Source organism: Montipora capricornis, chromosome 11, assembly GCF_036669925.1.
Source record: "Montipora capricornis isolate CH-2021 chromosome 11, ASM3666992v2, whole genome shotgun sequence".
Lineage (NCBI taxonomy): Eukaryota > Metazoa > Cnidaria > Anthozoa > Scleractinia > Acroporidae > Montipora > Montipora capricornis.
In genome coordinates, this window is record NC_090893.1 from 30,662,168 (window position 1) to 30,684,595 (window position 22,428).

General features: G+C 39.7%; 1 protein-coding gene across 2 annotated transcripts in view; it reads right to left on the bottom strand.

Moving 5' to 3' along the window:
• Positions 1-22,428, bottom strand: part of LOC138025035 (cytoplasmic dynein 1 heavy chain 1-like) — a 96,165-nt gene that overhangs the window by 55,655 nt on the left and 18,082 nt on the right. For both annotated transcript variants that reach the window (XM_068872276.1, XM_068872275.1), the window contains exons 10-35: positions 22,084-22,239; positions 21,032-21,169; positions 20,457-20,591; positions 19,490-19,561; positions 19,189-19,272; positions 18,759-18,938; positions 17,393-17,539; positions 15,552-15,698; positions 15,020-15,264; positions 14,137-14,209; positions 13,484-13,594; positions 13,161-13,280; positions 12,533-12,673; positions 12,048-12,270; positions 11,218-11,363; positions 11,022-11,132; positions 10,517-10,726; positions 9,601-9,747; positions 9,274-9,440; positions 7,530-7,869; positions 6,216-6,401; positions 4,879-5,082; positions 2,941-3,223; positions 1,947-2,047; positions 849-999; positions 10-250 (exon numbers count right to left, since the gene is read on the bottom strand). In XM_068872276.1, coding sequence (XP_068728377.1) covers positions 10-250; positions 849-999; positions 1,947-2,047; positions 2,941-3,223; positions 4,879-5,082; positions 6,216-6,401; positions 7,530-7,869; positions 9,274-9,440; positions 9,601-9,747; positions 10,517-10,726; positions 11,022-11,132; positions 11,218-11,363; positions 12,048-12,270; positions 12,533-12,673; positions 13,161-13,280; positions 13,484-13,594; positions 14,137-14,209; positions 15,020-15,264; positions 15,552-15,698; positions 17,393-17,539; positions 18,759-18,938; positions 19,189-19,272; positions 19,490-19,561; positions 20,457-20,591; positions 21,032-21,169; positions 22,084-22,239 — 4,259 coding nt within the window. The remainder of the gene's footprint in view (positions 1-9; positions 251-848; positions 1,000-1,946; positions 2,048-2,940; positions 3,224-4,878; positions 5,083-6,215; positions 6,402-7,529; positions 7,870-9,273; positions 9,441-9,600; positions 9,748-10,516; positions 10,727-11,021; positions 11,133-11,217; positions 11,364-12,047; positions 12,271-12,532; positions 12,674-13,160; positions 13,281-13,483; positions 13,595-14,136; positions 14,210-15,019; positions 15,265-15,551; positions 15,699-17,392; positions 17,540-18,758; positions 18,939-19,188; positions 19,273-19,489; positions 19,562-20,456; positions 20,592-21,031; positions 21,170-22,083; positions 22,240-22,428) is intronic.

Below are 22,428 nucleotides of genomic sequence, written 5' to 3' on the forward strand. Positions count from 1 at the left end.
ATAACTCACTTGAAGAAAGGTACAATCTTTGAAGCCAGTTTCTCTGCCGTTCTGAACCCTTGTGAGTACAACATGACCTGCGCAATGAGCTGTCTGTCGGGAGTGGTCATGGCCAAGCTTCGGAACAGTTTCTTCAAGTTATCGGGCAGGTTGGAGCGTCCTGCATAGCCTGGGTTCATGGTGATGAAGATGGCCATGTCGCTTCGAACCTTCACTTGTTTGCCGACAAGTTCTATGGTGATGGATGTGGCTGAAAAGATGTAACAAGAATTATGAATTATGTGGATCCTAAAAGTCAATTTTTTTTGGTTTCACCTGCAATTACAATTACAAGAAAACTTGATACTAACAGGAGAAAAAGACGAAATACAGCGGCAGAGAAACCGCAAATGAGTCAGCCAATTACTGCAGCCCCAGTACAATAACAACAATAACAAAAACAATTGGCAGTGCTAATCACCTTTTACTTGCAGCATTGAGGACTGAATTGCGAAAGGCGCAGCTCACGATATCGGGCTGAAAGCATACAAAGGCGCCTCTGGCTACCGCTATACAGTCCATGTTTGATGTCGGAGCACAACACCACAGCTAGATGTTGATTAGCTGTGAGACGATTTTGCGACGAACACTGATGTGACTCCAGGGTTGAAACAACCCACGATTTTAAACAAACATTGATTACATGACACAAGTATTAGCGTTCTAAAAGAAATACATTTAAGACAAGTGGTTTTGAAGGTCCTCGCACTGTCGGACTCTTCGTGACCTTTATCAAATCGTCATAGATCTAATTACGCCACAGCATTTCTGCCGGGTCATATCCGGGAAGGCACTGTCTTGTAACTTACAGGGATCATTGCTGCCTTCTCGTAGTGACAGCTGGATTGTCTGCACTTGCTGTGACACAGCCGACAACATACGTTCCTCAAGACGGTTGAACTCATCAAAACAGCCCCAAGCACCAACTTGGCACAGACCCACAAAGATCCGACCCATGGCCTACAAGGAAATGGAAACTTGATTAAGACAAGACAACTAATGGATTTGGGGCTAAATTGAAGTGCGTGAATTTTAAGATGATGATCTCCACCCATTGCAAATAAATGTTAACTTTTCCTTTTCCATTTTAATTAACCCTTTGACTCCCAATGGCCACTTATAGATATTTTACTCGTCAACCGGGCCTCTTCGGGTCTTAAAGGGTAAAAAATTCCATACAGGTTTCTTAAAATCAATTTAATCATAGTAAATAGAAGCTCGGCAAACACCAAAGGAGCAAACAAAGAGGCCAAGATTTAGGTTGGAAAGTCCGCGACTGTGCACAATCTTTTGTTTTCCACTCATACATTATGCATGAATTACGTAACCAACACGTTTCTGTTGGTTAGTTCCTCAGTACGGAGTGAACAACTATTGTGTTTTGTGCACGGTCAAGGCCAAAAAAGAGAAAAAAAACCTACAACAAAGAAATTTGCCGGGTTTCATAACCATTTCCCTCTATTAACTATGATCAGAAACCCATAAGGGTTGAAACGTGTAACGCGCGTTCACAGCTTCCGAATATTCAGTGCAAACTGATTGGTTGAATGTTTCAGTGCTAAGTACCATATTTGGAAACCCATCGCTCTTGTTGTTCCAAATATGGTACTTAGCAAATTGAATATTCAGAAGCTTGTTTCCCAGCACACAAGGGGCCGTTACATGTTTCAACCCTTATGGGTTTCTGCTATGATTTAATAGGACCAGGCTAGTAAGAACAATCGGCCGATTTCTGACGTCAGAAAATGCACGTCGCGGATTGTCGCTTGTAAGGTGAAAACGTTCCAGATATGTGAGTAAATACATGAATACGTGGAGTATACATGTAAGAAGATTTAAATGCACTTTAAAGACTGCATAAGCTTTAAAAAAAAGTTGCAGTTTACCAAGACAACAAATTCATGTACCTGAAAGTCAAAGGTCTCGTCACAATTGAACACTAGCACAAATCGTCCCAGCTGATGGCCGAGTGCTTTCACAGATTCCGTTTTACCTGTACCGGCAGGACCTACAAGAAAACACAACCAACTCAGACAAGGGAAGTTCTCTGACCAAAGGAATATGAATAACAGAACAACCCACAGGCTGAAAGCTTAAACTGATTCTTGTATTCCACACTTAATTATTTCAGTCTTAAAAATGTACTTAGATATTTGGAAAGTACACAGTTACAAGCCTGGGGAATGAAACCTGTTACACGTATGCACACTAGTGAAAGACAACAGCTCTTCCTATACACGTGGTATCAAGGCCACTTGCACCAATGCGCGAGACTAGAAAACTTAACCAAGGACGACAACAACGTTTGCTATGACAAAATTGTATGTAAAATAATAAGGTCATTTCGTGATTATTCCAAGTCACTGGGCATGGCGAGTCTGCACCAATATTCCGGGAATAAAACTGGAATGAACGGGATGTACGTTTGGAGAGGAAAAAAATGATAATTTATCGTCAGGTGCCTAGGTCCTCCCTATATCAGCTCAATTTTGATTTGGCATCGTTGTGTGGTCAAGAACGGCGAGGAAATGTACCAAAATGTAAAACGCACGTGCGGGCGTGCAGAGTTTTTGTTTTTGCTCACTAAGCCTATTGTTTAGTGTTGTTCTCAGGGAGGAAGAGAGAGAGAGGGGAAAAAATAAATAAGTTATTTACCAGCTAAGGGTCGATCCGAAAAGCGAAAAACTGTGACCAAGGTCAAAGTTTTTCGCTATACGAACCTCCCAGCCGGCAAATAACATATACATCTCTTGTTAGCGCGACCACATCAACACTGCTATGCAACCCCTTCCAGTAGCCTTGCTCACTCTGTTGCGAACACCTTGTTCACAACGATGCTCTAACACTACTAACACCGCTGCACCAACCAAGCTTCCATACAAAACTACACCATCGACTTACCAAAGGGCGAGCCTCCTAATCTCCCCTCCAGAGCTTGCGTCATGGTAAGATAGCAGCGATCCGTCAATGGTGTCTGAACAAGTTTGTCTTGTACACCAAGATACTCAAAACCATAGTTGAACTTAGCATTAGCCATGTGGATGGACAGTTGCTGAAGAACGTCTTTCTGCTTGGGGTCGAAGTAGAATCTCATCTGGCTGAGCCATTCAAAAGCTTTTGTGCTTGAAACTTGACTGCTGACAAGCTCACGAGTAACATCACGCTGATGGACATGCTCAATGATCTGAAAAAAAGTGCAAGTTATTTCGAGTGTGAGTTTACCAAGCCACAATATTGGAATTGATGTAGGTGGCTTTCCCTTCCCTACTGCCCACCCCCTTGGTAGAAATTTTGTGGCTCCTCAACCTTCCCTGGTTAGTAGTCAAGGCAAAGCTGTTGCGAGGCATGGGTGTCATATTGCAAAGTTTTTTACTTAGGCTTTCAATAAAATTTGCGCAGATTAAGCAGTATTTGGCCTCTCTATTTAAGTAACTCTTCCATGTTGAATTGTCCCCCGTCTTCCGCAATTAAGCCTTTACAATGCAGACAATGGTTTCGTGTAAAACTTTAACAACGATATTATAACTACTTTCAAGACAGAACGTATCATCATGGATTGAAATAAACGCTTCAGTCACACTACTTGAAAACGCATACTTTTTGCTGCAATTAATTTTTGTCTTCCATCCAAATACGACCACACCTGACCAAAATGACTAAAGACGGATGGTAATAGAGACTTCTGTAAAATGCTTTCAAAGAGAAAACAGCTTTTGGAAAAACAAGGTTTTTGAAAAAATGTGTTTATAATGTGGATACGAGAGATGAAAAAAGCGTGGGAGAATCTTAAAACCAATACATGAAGAATGGAAAGGTGAAAGGCATCCGTGGGAAGGATATGATACAAGTCGCTTGGCAACGAGCAAAAGAACCGGACACTGAACAGTCAGAATCCTATGCGGGATTCGAACCTACGACTTCCATAACACCGGTTGGATGCCGCTCTACCCATTGAGCTACTAGACCTCATGCATATCCTTCTCACCCGGGCCCGCAGGCCAGCGGGACACATTGTCCATCCGGGAACTAGATAAACGACCTAGCTATCCAGTGAGTTCTGTTAGCTCAATGGGTAGAGCAGCATCCCACCGGTATCACGGAATCCTGCCAAGGACTCTGATTTCTCAGTTATCCTTTTGCCCGTTGCCAAGCAACTTGACCAGTTTGAGTATTTTACAATACAATACAATACAATATACAATACAACTTTATTTCACTACGCTAGCCACACACAACAAAAGCTGGTTTCCAGGTGGGGTTACTGCTTTCAATGTGTTGTGATGGAGGAAATGGGCGAATCAGTGGTGGATCCAGACCTGGAGGTAAGGTGGAGGCCCACTCTGAAACATTTTGTTTTTGCCCTTTCACAGTTTTGGTGTTTTATGGTGTTTTGGTGGCTTTGGTCCAAAAGTAAGGGGGGGGAGCGGGGCCCGGGCCCCCCAGGCCCCTCCCCTGGATCCGCCACTGCGAATGTCTCTTGCTTTCACTCTGACAGACACGAAAACAGAATAATAATATGGTTATGACCACAAGCACATGAAGTTGAAGCGTGTAACTTGCAAATATTTTCCTTGGAACAAAGCTGGGGATTTTAGGGCACCAATTTTATGCCCAAAATTTGGACAAAATAAGATCGAAGCTGTACGCGCGGGAAAATGCACGAGCAACATTACATCCAAATAAGGAAATTTTTGAACTAAAAAAAACCCCAGCTCTGAACCAGAGTTAAACGTTTCAAGGTCACGTGCTTCTGTTATGACCGAATAGACGTTAGGCCAAACAGAATAAGTTCAATGGACAAAAAGTATCTCAGAAGGAGGAACAATGTCAACATCTTACCAAATGTTCGAGTTTGCGTCGCCGCACGGGTGGTTGCTCTTGCAGCACAGAATCGGCCAAAATGTTTAGAGTTGCTTCAACCACCCTGAGTACCTTCAACATTGGTTCCAGGTCATTTGGATTGGAAGAGGCAGAAATAGTTTGCAGAGCATTTTCACAGCTTTCTGACCAGGCGATTTGAGATGCTAATACCACAAGCTGAGCCTAGAAACAAAGAGGGCAAAAAAGGCCTTTTAGAAGAACGTCATGAATACGACGAATCAAAATATAAGATGACAAATTACGTTTATCACAATTAAGATCTCTTTGGTTTTCCAAACGAATCTTCTCAGTGTTATTGCAGAAAATTGTTGTACTTTTCTCGTAAAACGTTGCTTGCATATGTCTACATGATATCGAGGTCATGAGCTTCTGTGCAAATTTAACGCTAGACCCATGCATGAGAGCGGAAAAGCTTAGCAAAACCTATGTGTAAAATAACATATTTATGAAATGTAGGAGGAAATTACCAAACTGTTTAAATGGTTCAGCAGAAGTATAGGAAAAATGGACTCAGAAAAGCGCTCTTCGGACGATTACAACGTAAACGTCCTTATACTTCTAATTTGCTAAATGTCAAGAATGACCTGAACTGTAACATGACAATAATACAGCATTCAATGCTGCCTTACGAATTGTGAGAGCACTTGCAGCCAGTAACAAGGCAACCCGATTGCTGATAAGGTCCATAGCATCTTGGTAGCCATCAGAAATCGGGATTTTTGAAGCATCCAATTGGTCCTACGGTTTTTGGAACGACTGCTGCACAGACATACTGTCTTTACAAAGAGTAATACTGCTAAAATATCTTGTTGGGATAATCACTCAGCAAGAATCGTCAAAATACACAAGAGAAGCAGAACATCGCCTTCACTGGCTACTATTAATTTTCTGATCTCGCACGCGAACACGTCCCTTACGGTTTCTGTTTGCACAGCTAAATGCACGGTAAACGCATGGACGAGAAACAAGAAGGCATAGCCGCAGATAATGTGAACGATTGGATGTCAGCAGAACTTCTTTTAACAGGTAAGGTTGCACGCCTGATCAGCAGAAAAAAACGTTCGCACAAATAAGGTCTCACGGCCCAAGAAAACATTTGCACAACATGGTCACAAGACTGAAAGACTGCAAAATTAAAAATTGCATGGACGAGGTCGCATGTCTGAGCAAAAATAAATTTTCAAGGGTAAAGTTGAGCAGCAGATGAATCAGGCGCTGCAAACGACATTTGCTTTACATCTATCAAAAACGTTTGGCGACGAGTGATTTAAAATATCAGGGAGTGTTGTGGTTACCTGGTAGTCATCAACCCATTTCATGTACTGTTGTCCATCGATGTTCTCCGAATTAAACTGCTGCACATCTGTCACTGATGAGGCCAGTAATGTGGCTAAGGTGGTACGCATCTCCGACTCCACGCATGTCAGCCATTCATTCACTTTGGGATGTTCAGTCAATGATACGGGTTTCTTGAAAACCACCTAAGGTTTGGGAGGTAATCATTTTTGGTGAATAACAAATGATAATACTGATAATAGCAATAATTATTATTGCTACTAGTAATCTCGGATTATTGAAAGTGCGTTCGACGGTCGCTTTAAAAGCAAAGAAGGAGGGTAGGGAAATTCTCGTCACCGGAGCCTTGGATCTTATGTCTGCAAATGACCCAAGGCTCTGGGAAACTGTAAGTAGGAGAACATGTGCCGTAGGGTTCTTATAACCAAAAATTGGCGATTTGAACCTTACAGCGCTTACTCACTCCTCGTTCTAACATGAATGCACCAATAAAAAGACGCATTTTATTGTTCTTCCTGAAAATCAATGAGAAAACACTGTTTCAGGGTTCCTAGACCTCTTCTCTCCCTCAGACATGCGCAAAAGAGATTGGGGTAGGGAAAGAGATTGGGTCGAGATTGGAGTAGGGAAAGAAACAAAACAATCATGAGATCGATGTATCAATGCACGTATGACGTAATTAAAGATGGTGCTGAAAAAGCAGACGAACGAAAAAAACGAACATTTGCTAAAGTTCACCTATGCATAGGATACCCAAGATTAGAAATTCCTTTCTCCTAATGTCACAGTCGAATGCAATAATTATAAAACACTCGAACACAATAGGCACCGGATAACATGGTCAAAATATTAATGAGCTCGTCCAAGTGAGAAGCATGTTCCAAGATGGAATGCGAGGAAACTTTTGCAGATAATGAGATTGAAATTCCTCCATCGTGTTATCAAAATTAATAAACTCGAAACTTTTAGAACCTACAGTAACTAGAGGCCAAGGATTGAACCAATGGCAAAGATAACACCGGACCTTTCCCAGAAATCAAGAGGTGCAAAAAACTGGCACAGCCATACAAGGATATCTGGACAACAACAGAATGACTGGTTGCAGTATTTTAACCTTGGCAGAGTGGCCAACTCCAGGTCTGCAAACCAAGGCAGCCCGGTGCAAAAATAGCAGGCTCTCCTGGAAGAAGCCTCTGCAACTTCATGTGCAAAACCAGGTAAATGGACCGACTTCAAAGGATCTGCAAGTCGCCTGATCAGAGCATTAACAGTTGTTTGGAAGAATTAAGTTACAAAATACATCTATAATTTACCTCTTCTCCTTCCTTAGAACTCAAACCAGTGATCACATTCTCCTCTTCATTCAACACAATGGCAGCGACACCTGCAAACATTTTCTTGAAATGCTTTTGTAGCTTTGGAATGCTCTTGCTGTTACCAATGATCTCAAGCAAATCTTCGTCTCCGACAAAGTAGAATCTGGGAAAGGATGCTCTTTCCCTCTCCAAGTATTCACCAAGGGCTTTCTGTATTTTGCCGAGAAGATCAGCCAGACGCTCCAGCTGGCGCTGTACACCTTGGATGTTCAGGACATCGACAATCAGTGGCGTTTTGGCAACTTTCTTCATCAGTGTCAGGAATTCTGTGCTGATGCTGGGATTGGAGAAAATTAAAATTTAACAAGACAATTAACACAGTGCAGGAAGCCATAACCAGGAGCCTACAATTCCAATATTAAGTCTATGTAACGGCATTTTCACGGACCAAGCTATTTTTAGACGAGTTCGTAAGGTGAAGTGAAGTGAGGTTATTAGTCTCTCCCCCTCAGGACTTTTCAAGACTAATTTACAATGCTTTTTGTGGGGGACTTTGGCCAGACTGCTTATTACGAAGTGAAAGATGCCCCCGATCAGATTAGGTCAGACCACAACACCGGGGATAACGTCCCCTACTCTTTTCGAGAAGTGAGTGGGTTCTTTAACGTCCCATACTATTTTATTTCCAACAAGGGTTATGAGACGGGACCTCCGGTTTACAGTCCTTATCCCAGAAGACTTGAAAGTCTAACCATTCGCGGGTGTAATTACAAAGGCAGCACTTTCTCCTCAGTTATTAAGACCCTGAGTGTTGGTCCAGCCAGAGTCGAACTCTCGACCTCCCGCGTGATAGCCCGATGCACAACCAATACAATGAAGTTGCACGGCTCCTGCAGAGTGCTATTGAGGAAGTTCTCCTGTTATTCTATTGAAACTGTTTTCAAGCTCATACAAGTGTCGTGAGATGGGCCCATAAGAAGTCTAGAGAGTCTATCTCTTACAGATGTAAAATATAAAAAAAAGCTTCCTCCCAATTGCTATACCGAACCTATCACTTATGACAAGGCAGTCTTATTCTATATCAAGTAACCAACACAGAGGTTAATGTTATTCACTAGAGCCACCTTCAGGGCTGTCAACTCTCCCGGATAATCCGAGAGACTCCAGATTTTGGATTGAATCTCCCGATCTGAAGATTACGATCTGAAATCTCCCAAGTAATCCTCGCAGTTTGTCATTACTAGAGAGAATCGACTTTCACAACAATAATTTCTATCATCCCATCCTTATCAAATCTCGATATTTGAATAGTTTTGGGGTTGACAGCCCTGCACCTTTGATCAACTTGTTGGTTCTGAAAATGAAGCTCCAATCAACAGTTTCATTTTTTACAGTTATCAATCAATGTAGCGGAACCCGTTAATGACTCAAATTCATCGTGATTGTCTGATTATGTTACAATTTTTTTAAATGCAGATACGCTAAATGATGCACTAAACATGATTAACAGCTGAACTGCCTAACTGGTTCAAAACCCGCTATAACCGGTTCGCATTTTCAAGGCTTGCCATCTGGCGGATGGGTGGAAGTGACGTTGCATTGACATGACGTCACGCACACGAGACAGAATATCAAGGAGACCCATGCAGGGGTTTCCCTTCCTTCTAACTAGAGAGGGGACTCAAGGAAACCTCTGTCAAGCAGGGTATACTTACAAACGGAGAAGTACACAAAGTCTCACCTTTGAAAGCGCTGAGTCTCAACTGGGAGCAGAGCCTTAATATCAGCACTGCCACTGAAGATGCCATCAAGGTACACCCATCTACGCTGAACATCAATCCACACATCAAACACATCATGAATCCTGTTCAATTTTTCTTCCCACTGAAGAGCATCCTCTTCAAAAACCTTTGGAAAGACAAGTTCATGTTCTGTAATTGCCTTCAGTTGATTGACAATTATTATTATTATTATTATTCTTAATGTTGAATGTGTTGAATGTGTAACTCTTCTCTTTTAACATCACAAACACCATCAGTGTATTATCATACTGTATTTTACAGTGTACCTTGTAGTATGGAGAGAGCTTCATTGCTGAGACGCTGTTAATGTGTTCTTTGACTTTCGTGAACAGGTCATCCCAACCCCGGATGATGCGACACTTGTTCTGGTAGTTAACCAGCTCCAGTTCATAACTTTGCCACACATCTCGCACCTGTAATCAGTACAATCGTCACACAAGCTTAGAAAAACATTCTACTACCAGTGAATTAAGTGTGTAAGGCCTGGTTTAAAAAGTGGTCTTTTCCTATGAGGACATCAGCATTAAGCACAAGCATAAGTACAGTTTCTGTGTGAAATAAGAAAAACATGAGCTTGAGCATGAAGAAAAGGACTTTTCCTTTCCTTGCATGGCTGTGCTTGCTTGTGATGTGCCTAATTCAAACGTTGGAGTGTCATTTTTTAAGTGGACATATACATGTACACTCTGTAAGCAACTCACTCTCTACTTGTCTTCAAATCAGAAGCACTTACGCGTACATGTAAGCAATTCCAACCCAATATGCACCAAGTTAACATTCAGTGGAGGTACACGTGTACAGTGATGTCGTGGCTTGCGTACCCGACCACCTCCATTAGGTTCACTGGTTTAAAGCCTTTCTTCACCCACTGTCTCTCCCCACCCAGGTGTACATCTGCGAATGGGTAGATACTGTCAGGGGTGACCCTGCAATGGACTAGCACTGCATCCAAGGGAAAAAGCTATACAGTCATTTCACTCCAAGCCACTGAAACCAGGATAAGCTTTGATCATGTGAGCCACAGTGGCTTGTGTGCATATTTGCGAGTGCCTTGCTCTGGCCAGCCCCACTTCCGTTTATTGCAAAATATGAACCGCCCTTGCTCTTTGTCCTCGTTGGTTCAAGACCAAAATCACAATAATAGCAAAATATTTCCAGCTGTAATTTTAAAATGAGTCATACCTGTTTCAAAAATTCTTCAAGCGCCATCTCTCCTTGGGCAACAAGTATGACATCTTTGACAATCAGCTCGTTCTTCTGCAGATCAATATCCCAAACCTGACCCAGATTCAAGTCACTCAGCACCCAGTTCACGTGCAGCTTGCGCATCAGTGTCTTCCAGTGACGCTCTTTTAATGCTTCAGATTTGAGTTCAACAATGAGGACATTGACCTTGTTAAAGATAAACAAAAGGCATTCACTTCGAGACTGGATCACAAGACATCAATCATGCTATGAACCTCCCTACAGCTCTGTACTACAGTGTACAGTGTATGTCAGGAATTGTCAGCTTGAAAGCAGGTAATCAGAGTGGACTGTCTTACAGGGAGCAAGCATGGTACAATGGAATGCAGTCTGTGATCCAATAAATGTGAAGAACTAGAGTTTGAGCATGTTCTCAAACTTATTCTAGTCTTTCACTGACAGGATACCTTCAATGGTCGCCATCTTAATGCACATGTCTTACCTTTAAGTAGGACTTTATTGTTTTCTGAACATACTCAAAGGAAGCATACTGCTTCAGCCTGGCTGGGAGATTCTTCATGTCATTCAAGAGGGCATCAAGTGACTGACGCAGCTGCCAAAATAAACAAAGGGTAATGTGTAAGAATGGAACCTTCGGGACAATAGAGGCCAGTAGCCAGTAGCAATGCAACGCCCACCTTCCTGGGTTGGATAGAGAGCCATGGCTTCTCCTTCAACTCATCCACTTTTTCCCAAATTTTTGCCAGCTCAGACCAAACACCTTTCAAGTCTTGGAGTTCTTCCAGTCCAACCTGCACTCTCTCATCACTGGCCACTAGAGTACCTGTAAACAATTTAAACAATGATGCCAGGTCATAAAACAAAAAATGAAACATCAAGCATCAATTGGTAGAGCATTACACCAGCATCGCAGAGGTCATGGGTTCTGGAGCCAACTGAATTTTTCAGGTGTCTATAAGAGACGATATTGCTTAATTGTACACCATAAGATCATTTCTCTCTTTCATTTAGCATCTACTGTAGCCTACACCTGTAGATGTTGTTCTTGCTACTCAAACAAAATTCGTATCTTCTCACCACCATGAAAAAACCTCTATTAATTAATTTTATAGCATCAGTTAGGATTTGATTATTTAAGAAGTTCACGAGGATACAGTTACTTAAAAGTTAAAATACACTGTATTACGTAAATTATTTGCAAAAAGCCCCAAAAAAGAATCTTGCCAAGTTCTCAGCACTTTTAAAAAACTATCAGCCATTTCCCTTCAATTTTTAACAATTAATTAGCACGGGATTGTTGCACAAAACGTTACTGTTTTGGTTTGGGGTGAGTATCACTTTGCACATGAAAGATAAAGGCTCTCATAAATACAGAGGTACATTTGTGTACACCACCTGCTGTCCCAAATGACTTACACGTAAGTCAATCTTTGTATAAAGCAGGAGACAGTTTACAACAAAATATTTGACTACAAAGTTAGTTAAAAATTCAGACAGAATAACAAACCTGGTTCCATCAGCTCCAGAGCTTCCTTTGCTCTTGCAACATTGTCTCTGTCTTCTTTTAGTCTGGAGAATTTCCCCTCATAAATTGCCAAGTTGTTAAGTGCCACATCAGGTCGCACATTGCCCTGAACCGGTTTGCCTTTCTCCCACTCAAACAGAAGCTCAGAGGTACGAGTTTCCACAGCTTGATCCTCTGAGATGATCTTCATCTGCAGAGTAGCGACCTTCAAAGGAGAAAGGAGACTAAAAATTAAAAACTCTTCTCATGACATTGTTACTTTTTAAAACTCTATCTGCAGTACCACTGCAGATATCATCTCATATGAAAGAATTTTTAAGTGACCAGTGCTTTCAATAAGTACTGACAACCTACGGAAAGTGTTGTCTACAGTATCTCACTCAGAAGAGTCAGCCACCCTTTTCCCCTAAATACAGCCTTCATTGCAAATAATAGTCACAAAAAATGCATCAAAATCCACTTTTTACCTGTGTCTGAATGCTGGAGTCCTTCCTCTTTAGGATGTCATTAAATGCACCCCACTCCCCTTCAATGTTATCAACATAAAGCCAGGAGGGAGGGAAGGAAAATCTCTGACGTTCCAAGATGCGCTGACCTTCCTTGTACATCTGTCATATAAAAACGGAAGAGAAAATATGTCTGTTAGTTTCTGTTAAATTTCTTTACAGTGGTACATGTAATTATATCGGGATCTTTAAATCACTATTTAAAAGTATTTAGATTGCACAAAATCACACAAGAGAGAAAGGTTACAATAATTTTGAAGTAATCCCTACAGAGTGAGATCACTGCACAAGGGAACACCCCCCTCGATCTTTACATGTAGTGACTGTATTCTTCAACTGCCCCTACTAACCACCCAAGGTGGAATGAAGGACATACATGGCACAACGAACCTATAGTACATGTATCTACATACTCCGTACATGTAAGTTACAGATGTTAAGTCAAAGCAAAGCAAAGCAAAATCCCTGGTTTCAGGTGTTTTTAAAAACCTGAATAGTGGGTCAGCCAGAATTTGAACATACAACCTCACAGTTCAGAGCTTTACCCAATGAATTATGTTTGCAGGAAACAAAATATTTCATATCGTACCTCAACATTCTTTTCCCAGTTCTTCAGCTTCCTCTTCAGAGACTGCACAACAGTTATGAAACCAACAGCATCTGATGTGGAAGCTCCTTCAATTGTCTGCTGTTCCATGTCTGTGCGGGCCTAAAATCGCAGCAATAAAAACAATTATTGAACTCACAGTGAGCACTCAGTTTTGAATGAAAAATTTTATATTCCCAGCCTAACCATGGGTTCATATGGCTTAATGCCACCAGTATTAGAATAAAGATAAACCTCCAGCCAGAAAATCTTTAGTTGTTGAAGGGCAAGTGTAGATCGAGAGACACATGAACTGCTTCCTTTACCTTTGAGACAGAGCTGTAAAAGTCTTGCATGTTGTCACCAAGGCGTGAGGCAAAGTTGCTAAGGATATCCTTGTGCCATGTATCATACTTCATGTTGACTTTCGACTGAACCTATCATTGAAAAAAATATAATTACCACACTTAATAAGTTATTGCCTTGATGATTAATTCATTATGATTTGGTTTTCTAACAAAAGGTGTAAATAACAATCCCTGGTGTTATGCTTCCGCTCAGTGAAAAAGCAGATTACATCAAAATGTGGTAAGAAATACAATGCATCAACAAGCCACAAGAGAGTGTGCTACAAAATAATGCTCATACTCCATTATGTTGTGATCTACACTGCTGGAGATTTAATTTGATTCTCCTTTAAAAAAGGGAAAGGATTCTTCTTGGAAGAACCACGCAGAAAGGGTTAGGGTTAGAGAAACTAACCAAACTATTGCTGACTACAGACGGCCAACAGCAAGCAATCTATGCTTCATTAGATGTATAGTGCAGTTACATGGGAAGTTCATACCTTGCTTTTGATTAACAGGTTGGCTTGAGTTCATATAATAATTATAAATTATGTCTCTACTGTTTTCTAAATGTTAACAATGCAGTGGTTGGTATTAGAACAGCACGGGTTCCATGAGAAATAAGAACAAACCTGATGGTAGTCAATGACAATAGGTCCAAAGACTTTCTGCGTCTCTGAAGTATCAAATGTTACACGAGCTCTCCTGTGAAAGAATTACAGCAAGGAATCATAACTTCAGAATAAAATTATTTGCTGCAATAAAATATTAAAAGTGACGCATGGAAGATACCTCAGAAGGACCTTAAAAAATAGCAATAATTATAGTTATTGGCTTTTTATTTTGAGCACCATTTTTCATAAAAGTGTGCCAAAAAATTTATTTACATGTATTTATTATTAATGACACCAAATTTCTGGGAAAACTGGCACCTGGAACTGCACAAGCCAAATGAGCCTATAAGATAATTAGTTCATATCTAGGTAATTGCTAAATGTAATGTTATTATCATTATTCTGTTATCCCTTTAAACTGCTTCATCGTACATATTCGTAATCACATTTGTATTGTTTATTGTTTATGTCTTTGTAACCTTTCTTGTTTATTAATTAGTAAAAAACCAACCAACATTAAGCCTACAAGCATTATATGCAAAACTAAAGAACAAAGTACACTTAAAATGTATGGTCTCCAGGGAAACAGTTTTATTTTTCCTCGAGTCGCGATGTTTTCCTTGACTTTGTCCTGGGAAATATCAGGACTTGAGGGAAAACAAAACAAAACACTGTTCTCAGTTTACCGAGGGACCAGACATTAAGTGCTTTGTTATACTTTTCCTTTAACAATTGCAGCAAAACATCCGGAGCCGGCAACAACTGCGAAATTGTATCCCGGTCAGGATACATAAATTTTGAATTTGATCAGGGGCACATGACCAAAAATCAACCAATCACAGTCCTCGTTTTGTGGAGTGAAAGTCTGGGTATAATTATAACAAGAATTGTCATCACTTACTTGATGTCCTTCAAAAGGACCATCCACTTCTCCATGTTTTCTTCCAGCCTGTTGTATATCATATTCATGTCCATGTCCCATAGTGACTGATACTGCAACCAAACCTGAACATACTCCTCCATCTTGGCAACCTTCTCTTCAATTGCAGCATAAGCAGCTTGCAGATAGACAGGACCTTCTGGAAGTTTGCCCAAGAGACTGCGATAGGTTGTATCAGTTTCATACTCATCACGCTCTAAGCCCACCTATGATGATAGCAGAGATAATTTATCATGAACAGAAAATTATTGACAAAGTATTCTATTTGCTACCTGTTTGAAGGTAAAAATACTATAGCGAAATTCGTTTCAACCTAAAATCCTTGTCAAGAGTTGTTCCGCCTCCCTCCGCAAACAATTGGGACTTTAAGATCTGCGATGGCAAAACTGATGAAAATGTCACCTCAAAGTATGTAACTTTGCACTTCTGTAAGTCTTACTGTACGAAATAATAAGACCCCTTGAATAGACATCATGCAAACCATAATGAATACCTGGTATCGTGAACTTTGAATACGAGGAAGCAAGGTGATTGTTCCAACCCACACATGCAGCTCACTGATCAAGTGTTCTCGCACTTTCTCCACCGGCGGCTGAATGAAGAGCACTTGATTCTGAATAAGGATCTCATGCCTCAAGATCTAATGTATAAAAATATGAAAATTGAGACCAATACAAGGACAAGCCTTCTAAATTTGAAATTGATGCAACATTGTTTACCACGTTTTTCATATTGTTTATTTATCTGTAACAGGAAAATTGGCTTTATCAGTGCTAAATTTGAGTCATTCATGGCAACAAGGAGAACAGAGATGAAATCAGCTGCTTCCACCCAGGGATAAATTCAAGAGACAATTTCATTTTATCAAGCAAGATGATTAACATTGAATTACCACTGCAAAATGATGGACTGCTGACACTTTGAGTGTTAGCCCTTTGATTGAAAGAGCAAATCATGCCATCTCCAACTGATGCAGCACCACAGTTTCTTTACGTGTACATCAAAAAGTACACGTTCATATTTTTTATTCTTTTTTTTTTTTAAGTGTGGGATATGGACAAAAGAAAGAAGTGATCCACACACTTAAATGGACAATTTAAGCTAGCTGTTTAAAGTAAAAAAAAAAAAACAAAAACAGCAGTAGACTAGCAAACTTTGCGGCATGATTATGGTGCTGCAGCAAGAATCCCCCTACAAGAAGGGGTTTCTCTGCACTAACTGAAATAATAATCTCTAGTAAGGCGGGTGAGTGAAGGGAAAACATTGTGTGTGTGGATCATGGTGAGTTGAGGGAAAATCATAGTATAAAATTAGGGCTAGTCTGTTAAATAAAGAAGTGAAATTTACATAGTAAAATCTCAACCTCACAGTGGGGTTAGTAACAGAACAAACTCGGGGTGAAAATAAAAACTTTTATTAACAAAACCAGCCTGAGATACAACAAAGTAAAATGAAAAAAGAAGAAGAAAATGCAACGTGAATAAAAGACTGAAAACTTTGAGACATGATCTATGCAAAAAGGGATTTATCCAAAAATATATTATTTTTATAGAAAATAGATGCTTGCAAACTATTCGTTCTTTGAAGTAGAGATATATAAGAGAGAGGTGATCCACACACGTAAATGGACAATTTAAGCAATTGTCTCTTACAGACACTTAAATTCAGGTGGCTTCGATGGGATTTAGAAACCATGATACATGTACAATGTACATTACTGTAACTGTGAGATCACTTCTCTCTTTCGTCCATAACCCACAGTTCAAATTTACATTAATTTTATTCATCAAGTTCTTCACAGGAACACATGAGCCCAACAAAATGACCCGCTCCCAACTGAGTGGCTTCTTTGGTCAGTTGGTAGAGTAAGAACTGGCAGCGCAGAGGTCATGAGATCAAAATCCTGTTGAAGTCACTGGAAATTTTCTTTTGTCTATAAGAGACAACTATTGCTCACATTGTACAGTTCAGTATCTTGATCGTACTTCTCCCTTTCAACAGTTCCTTAAGAAACAAACCCTTTCATACAGTCATGTACATGTCATGTACACATTTGATAGCATCTGCTCCAAATAAAAGCATACCGCGTCCTCTCTTAACCTCGGCGTAAATCAACCGGAAAAAAATTAATGTAAGTGAAACCTCGGCTTTCGGTTACCATAGACAAGGTTTTACCTCGGACAAACTGGAGATTGAATCTGCAGTTTCACCTAGTCAGAACTGCGGCAAATGCAAATAGTTGAGCGGTACTGTACACTGCATACCTCAACGGTAAAATATTTATTTAATCACAAATCACACACATTTTGAGGAAAACAAAAACAAGCTTCACACCTGTATCTCAGGATCACCTCCTGGCTTGTGAGCCATCATGGAAGTGTCTGTATCATCCATAATATGTCGCGAGGTCTTGCTGCCTTTCAGGCATTCAGTCCAGCTCTTCAGACCAGCTTCCACACGACCAGACAAGAACTTCTCGACCTGAATAAAATGCAATGATTTCCAAAATTTGATGAGAACTTCATACACTGTACATTCTTTATTCCAAGTCCTTTTCATCTATTTTTTATTTTATTTTTTTATTTAATTCAATATTTATCCAGGGGCATCCAATTTAGCAGAGTTAGTTTAAATGGAGCCCTGACATGGAGCCTTGAAACTTTTAGCAAAATCCTTCGGTGCAATCATTTGAATAACCTTTCTTATATCAAAATACATCACCCTAAAATTAGCTAGAAATTGATTTTTCTGGTAAGCCATTTTTGCCTTAAATTCTCAGGCCACTGTCTTGAAAACAAAGTAACTCCATAAACAATGGAGTGTAAAAGAAAAATCCCCACTGCATACAAATTGACCCTATTGTCTCCCTTCTTGGAGACATCAGCAACAATATTGCTGTAGACTTCAGTAAAGTTAGCAAGTCAAAAAGTCACATCAAATCAACAAGCTCAGTCAAAACTCTTCCGTGCTTTGAATGCACGTGTAACCGGAAGACTGAAAGAACTTGGCAAGAAAATAGATGCTGCGTCTTCTTTTACACATATTATTCTCGAAGCTGACAAATAAACATCGATATTGAAAAACTGAAGAATCTTTCTTTGCGACCTTCAGCTATTTGAGAAAGTCAACCCCAGATGGCACAAAGGGCAAAGATAGTGCACGTACAGGCACATGTACAGATCAGGATTAAGGGAAATAGGACCAGAGTCACAGATTTGTCAATTAAAGGGGCTAGGTCACGCAATTTTAGGCAATTTCAGCACTGATCGAATGGTCATAGAATTAACTAAAACATCAAAATAACTGTTCAAAACTATAGAAGAACTCTAACAAAACACAGGGAAGCCAAGAAGGGACATGGATGGACAAAACTGGAGAGGATTGAAATGGATTGAATTTGGGTAAATTTGAAAAACGTCAGCCCACCTTTTTTCAAATTTATATCAGTGTACATCAAAATGTCATTTACACAGCTGGAAAACCATTCTCAGTTGTTATGTGGCTGTGATTTTGCAAATGAAAGACTCTTGCTCTGCCAATTTGACGTTTAGAGCTCATAATTAACAAAATTAAACAAAATTACCGAAAATAGCATGACCTAGCCCCTTTAAAGCAGAAATTAAGATCTTCTTGTAGTTTAAAGAACATTCATTTGATCTTTTAACATTATTTCTTTTCCACGACTAAAGGCATAAATCACCTGCAGATCTAGAGTGGCCACCCATTGTGGTAGGTTGGAATATGAATGAAGGTTCAACTCATCCACAGCACGCTGAACTTTGCCCAGGACATCTCTAAAAGTCTGACAGTTGTAAGCACATGTTTCCAAGGAGCGGACCTCAATGTCAATCTTTTCAACACTACCAAGCAAGTCATCAACCTACAAAACAAATTTAAATAAAAAACAGATCAAAAGTATTAATATTATGATAAGAAAGGTCAGCAAGTTCTATATTTGAAACAATATTATTATCAATAAATACATGCAATTGTTATGCAACTGTCTGTGGCTTCTTAGGAGTATCAGAATTGCAGTATCATTTTTTGTCTCCCTTAATAAAGAATTCTTTTAACACCAAGAAGGCATGTTCGTGCTATAAAATTTAAGCAGAAGGCCAAACTGTTTATACCTTTTCTTGAAAATTGAACACAGCTTCAGCAAGCTTCTGCACATAAGGATCCAGCTTGTAAGATTCCCAAACAAGAACCATGCCCTGCAACAAAACCATCAATTAATATAGTTAAATGGAATTTAACAGAGTTAAAAACAGGAGGTATACCAAATCAAAAAGGTCTTGAACAAAAAAGATTGTCTTGCACTAGGGAACATTTAGCAATTCTTTCATCAATGTACACTGTCCTCTGACTCTTCCACTTACATGTACAGAGAGAGAGAAATACCAGCATTTTGAAAATAATCAATATACTCACTTCAGTTATCAGTGCTTGCACTTCCTTTCTCAAACCAGCAACAAGAGGTGAAATAGAGTTCTTCTCTTCAACCTTTCAAACAATGAGAGACCAAAAACTTCAGACGAACATTTAGGAAAACCTACTTTATGAGTGATTTTTTTCACAATGATATTTTTGTTTATTTTTCCAAATTGCAACCCATTTTCAAGAGTATGACAGTGCCCATTTATTGAAAACATTATTACCTGCTACAATAATGTGTGGAAAATGTGCCCTATACATGTGAATGGTGTTGAATCCTCAAACCACTTGTTTATGCTTTCATGAGCCTCAGATGGCAACAGGCTCATTTGGTGAATTGTGAATTTCGATCTGGTAGAAGATGGGAAGCGCATTTCAAAGTTACAATTTGGTTGTCTAATTCGACACGTACTGTAATTGGCTACTTTGTAACCTAGTATCCAATTTCCCAACAAAATTCACAACGTGGCGTGGTAAAGAAACGTGAAATCAACTGTAACAGGAGATATAATTATCATATTAAATCAACATTCACAAACACTTTTTGTCCCCAATAAAACCTTCTCGGCTGATAAATAACATCTACACATAAAATAAATTGAAAAATCACCCCTGTCACCAATAGCTGTTCCTCCAAGTCAAACTTGGGTTCTTTTTTGAGTGACTATAAGAAAAGTACATGGTACTCCATTGACTCTGTTTATAATTTTTTATTCATCCAATTGTGCTTCAATGATAATGTGTTTGAACGCAATTAAAAGGAATTAGCAACAGAGAGTCTGGTTGGCTGGCTGCAAATTTTCTGCCAAATTCCCTGGAAATGGAAGGTACCCAACCTCCAGTTGTAGCTTCAAATGCAGACAATTTTAAGTATGAAAAAAGCTTAGACTGTTTCACTAACCCAGTACCTGTTGACTCGACCTTTAGAATAAAAATTTTCAAGAACAAACCCAGTTTATTTTACCTTTTCACAAGTCCTTTCATAGGTGCGCACACTCTCAATGAGCGAGATGGCAAATGGATACAGCTGATTGGCTTGATGAGCTTTGTTCACAATGGCCAATGGAACTCTGAATCCAAGCCATTTCAAGTTACGAACCTGAAAAATTAAAGGCTGGTATGTTACAAAGCCGTACGATATCCTGGAAACAATAATTCCAAATACATGTATGTACCTGTATACAGAGAAATAAATTGTGTACAAACTGAGAGGTAAAATATACTTGTACTATGATTGATTTGCATTTTGGGGTACAACCGCTCAAGTCATCATAAGTCATCATGTAAGATTGCAAAAGATACAACAACACAGGGTAGCGTTAAAGGGCAAAGGTAACACAAGTTCCAGCCTTTATCTGTTACATCTGCACTACAAAGTGTTTATTTTTCGCTTTGCCATACATTTCCCCACAATTCTCCACAGAGTCCCATAACTAAACAACTAAAACTGTAGTGTCCCAAACTAATGCTCCTTAAATTATTGCTTGCACTATATACATGTGCTAAATCCATTCTGCATTCAATGCTGCTTTTTAATACCTCTTTTGACAAAGTGATGATTTCTGGCAAGAAATTGACTTTCAGTTTCAACACAGTTCCTCGGCCTCCCCCTCCACGGGCTCTTGTGCTTTCGATTGTGAAGATGCGTCCTGAGACACCAAGGTTTCGCTGCTGCACCTGTGAAAAGAAAGATAGAAACACACTGTAAATGAAGTGAAGCTATGATCTTCACAGTTATGAGTGCAATTTTTGCAATTGCGCAGAGAAGCCTGAAAAATTCAGGCGTTAAAGTCCTGAATTTTTCAGGCTTCTCTACGCAATTGCAAAAATTGTGCTCATAACTGCGAAGATCATAGCTTCACTTGATTTCATATCCGCAGTTCATTATGATTCATTTCATATACCATTTCATCACACTGTAAATGGTCAGGCTTTCCTTAATTTAGTCATTGTCTAAAATGTTAGTAGGACAGAAATAAATGCTTCTGTGCTGGCTACATGTTAATAATTGTTCTCCTTAGTTGTTTATAAGTAGCTCCTAGAAGCTTGCCTATAGAATTGTCTATTTTTTTTTCTTGGTCCCACCGCAAGAATAATTATTTCAGAACCTCACCATTTCTCTAATAGACCTCTTTACAGTTGTGTCCTTTGTTACCTGGCCTTTAAATGAAAGTGAGGCTGGTGTTGACCTTGTTATGACACAGACCTTCCTCCCTTTCTTGTTGTCATGCTAATTAGTAAGAATTTACATAAGAAAGGCAGTGAGGTTTCTATCAAAACAAGGTCAACTCCAGCCTCACTGTCATTCATAGGCCAGGTACATGTAACTAAGCACAGAAGTGTAAAATGGACTGTTCTGGTACAACCTGAAGCAGGTACACTTTAAAATTACACAATTATGTACACTTGCAAGAGCAAGCAAACTTTGAAAGAAAGGAGTTACATGTAGCTACAATGTAATGGTTTTGGTGCTGGATTAGCATCCCTCAGTTTAAATCCCAATTTAACTATGTAATGTACCAATGGGATTTTTTGGTCCTGCATGGAGAATTCTACTTACAGAAAGGAGCATACATGTACACTGTACCTACCTTTTTAGACCATTCATCAAACAGTTCTTGAGTGTTGAGCTTCTGCCGGAAGCTGTCTCCATCAGCTTTCAGCCTTTGTCCCTCAACATGATTTTCCCAGCCTTTGCCAAGGACATCCTCCACACGCCTCATGTAAGCTGACAACTGGCGATCGATCTGGAGAAAAAAAGGAAGCGTTGTTAGACAATAAAACTAGTGGCTACAGCACAATGATGACTTCAATGATACATTGACCCCTGGGAGTAAGTCAGATTTTACTCTGTCTAACACCAGACTATTTTACTGGTCAACTGGGGTGTTCTAGGAAAAAAAAAAAGAAATGAAAGGAACTTATTTAAGTGTCTA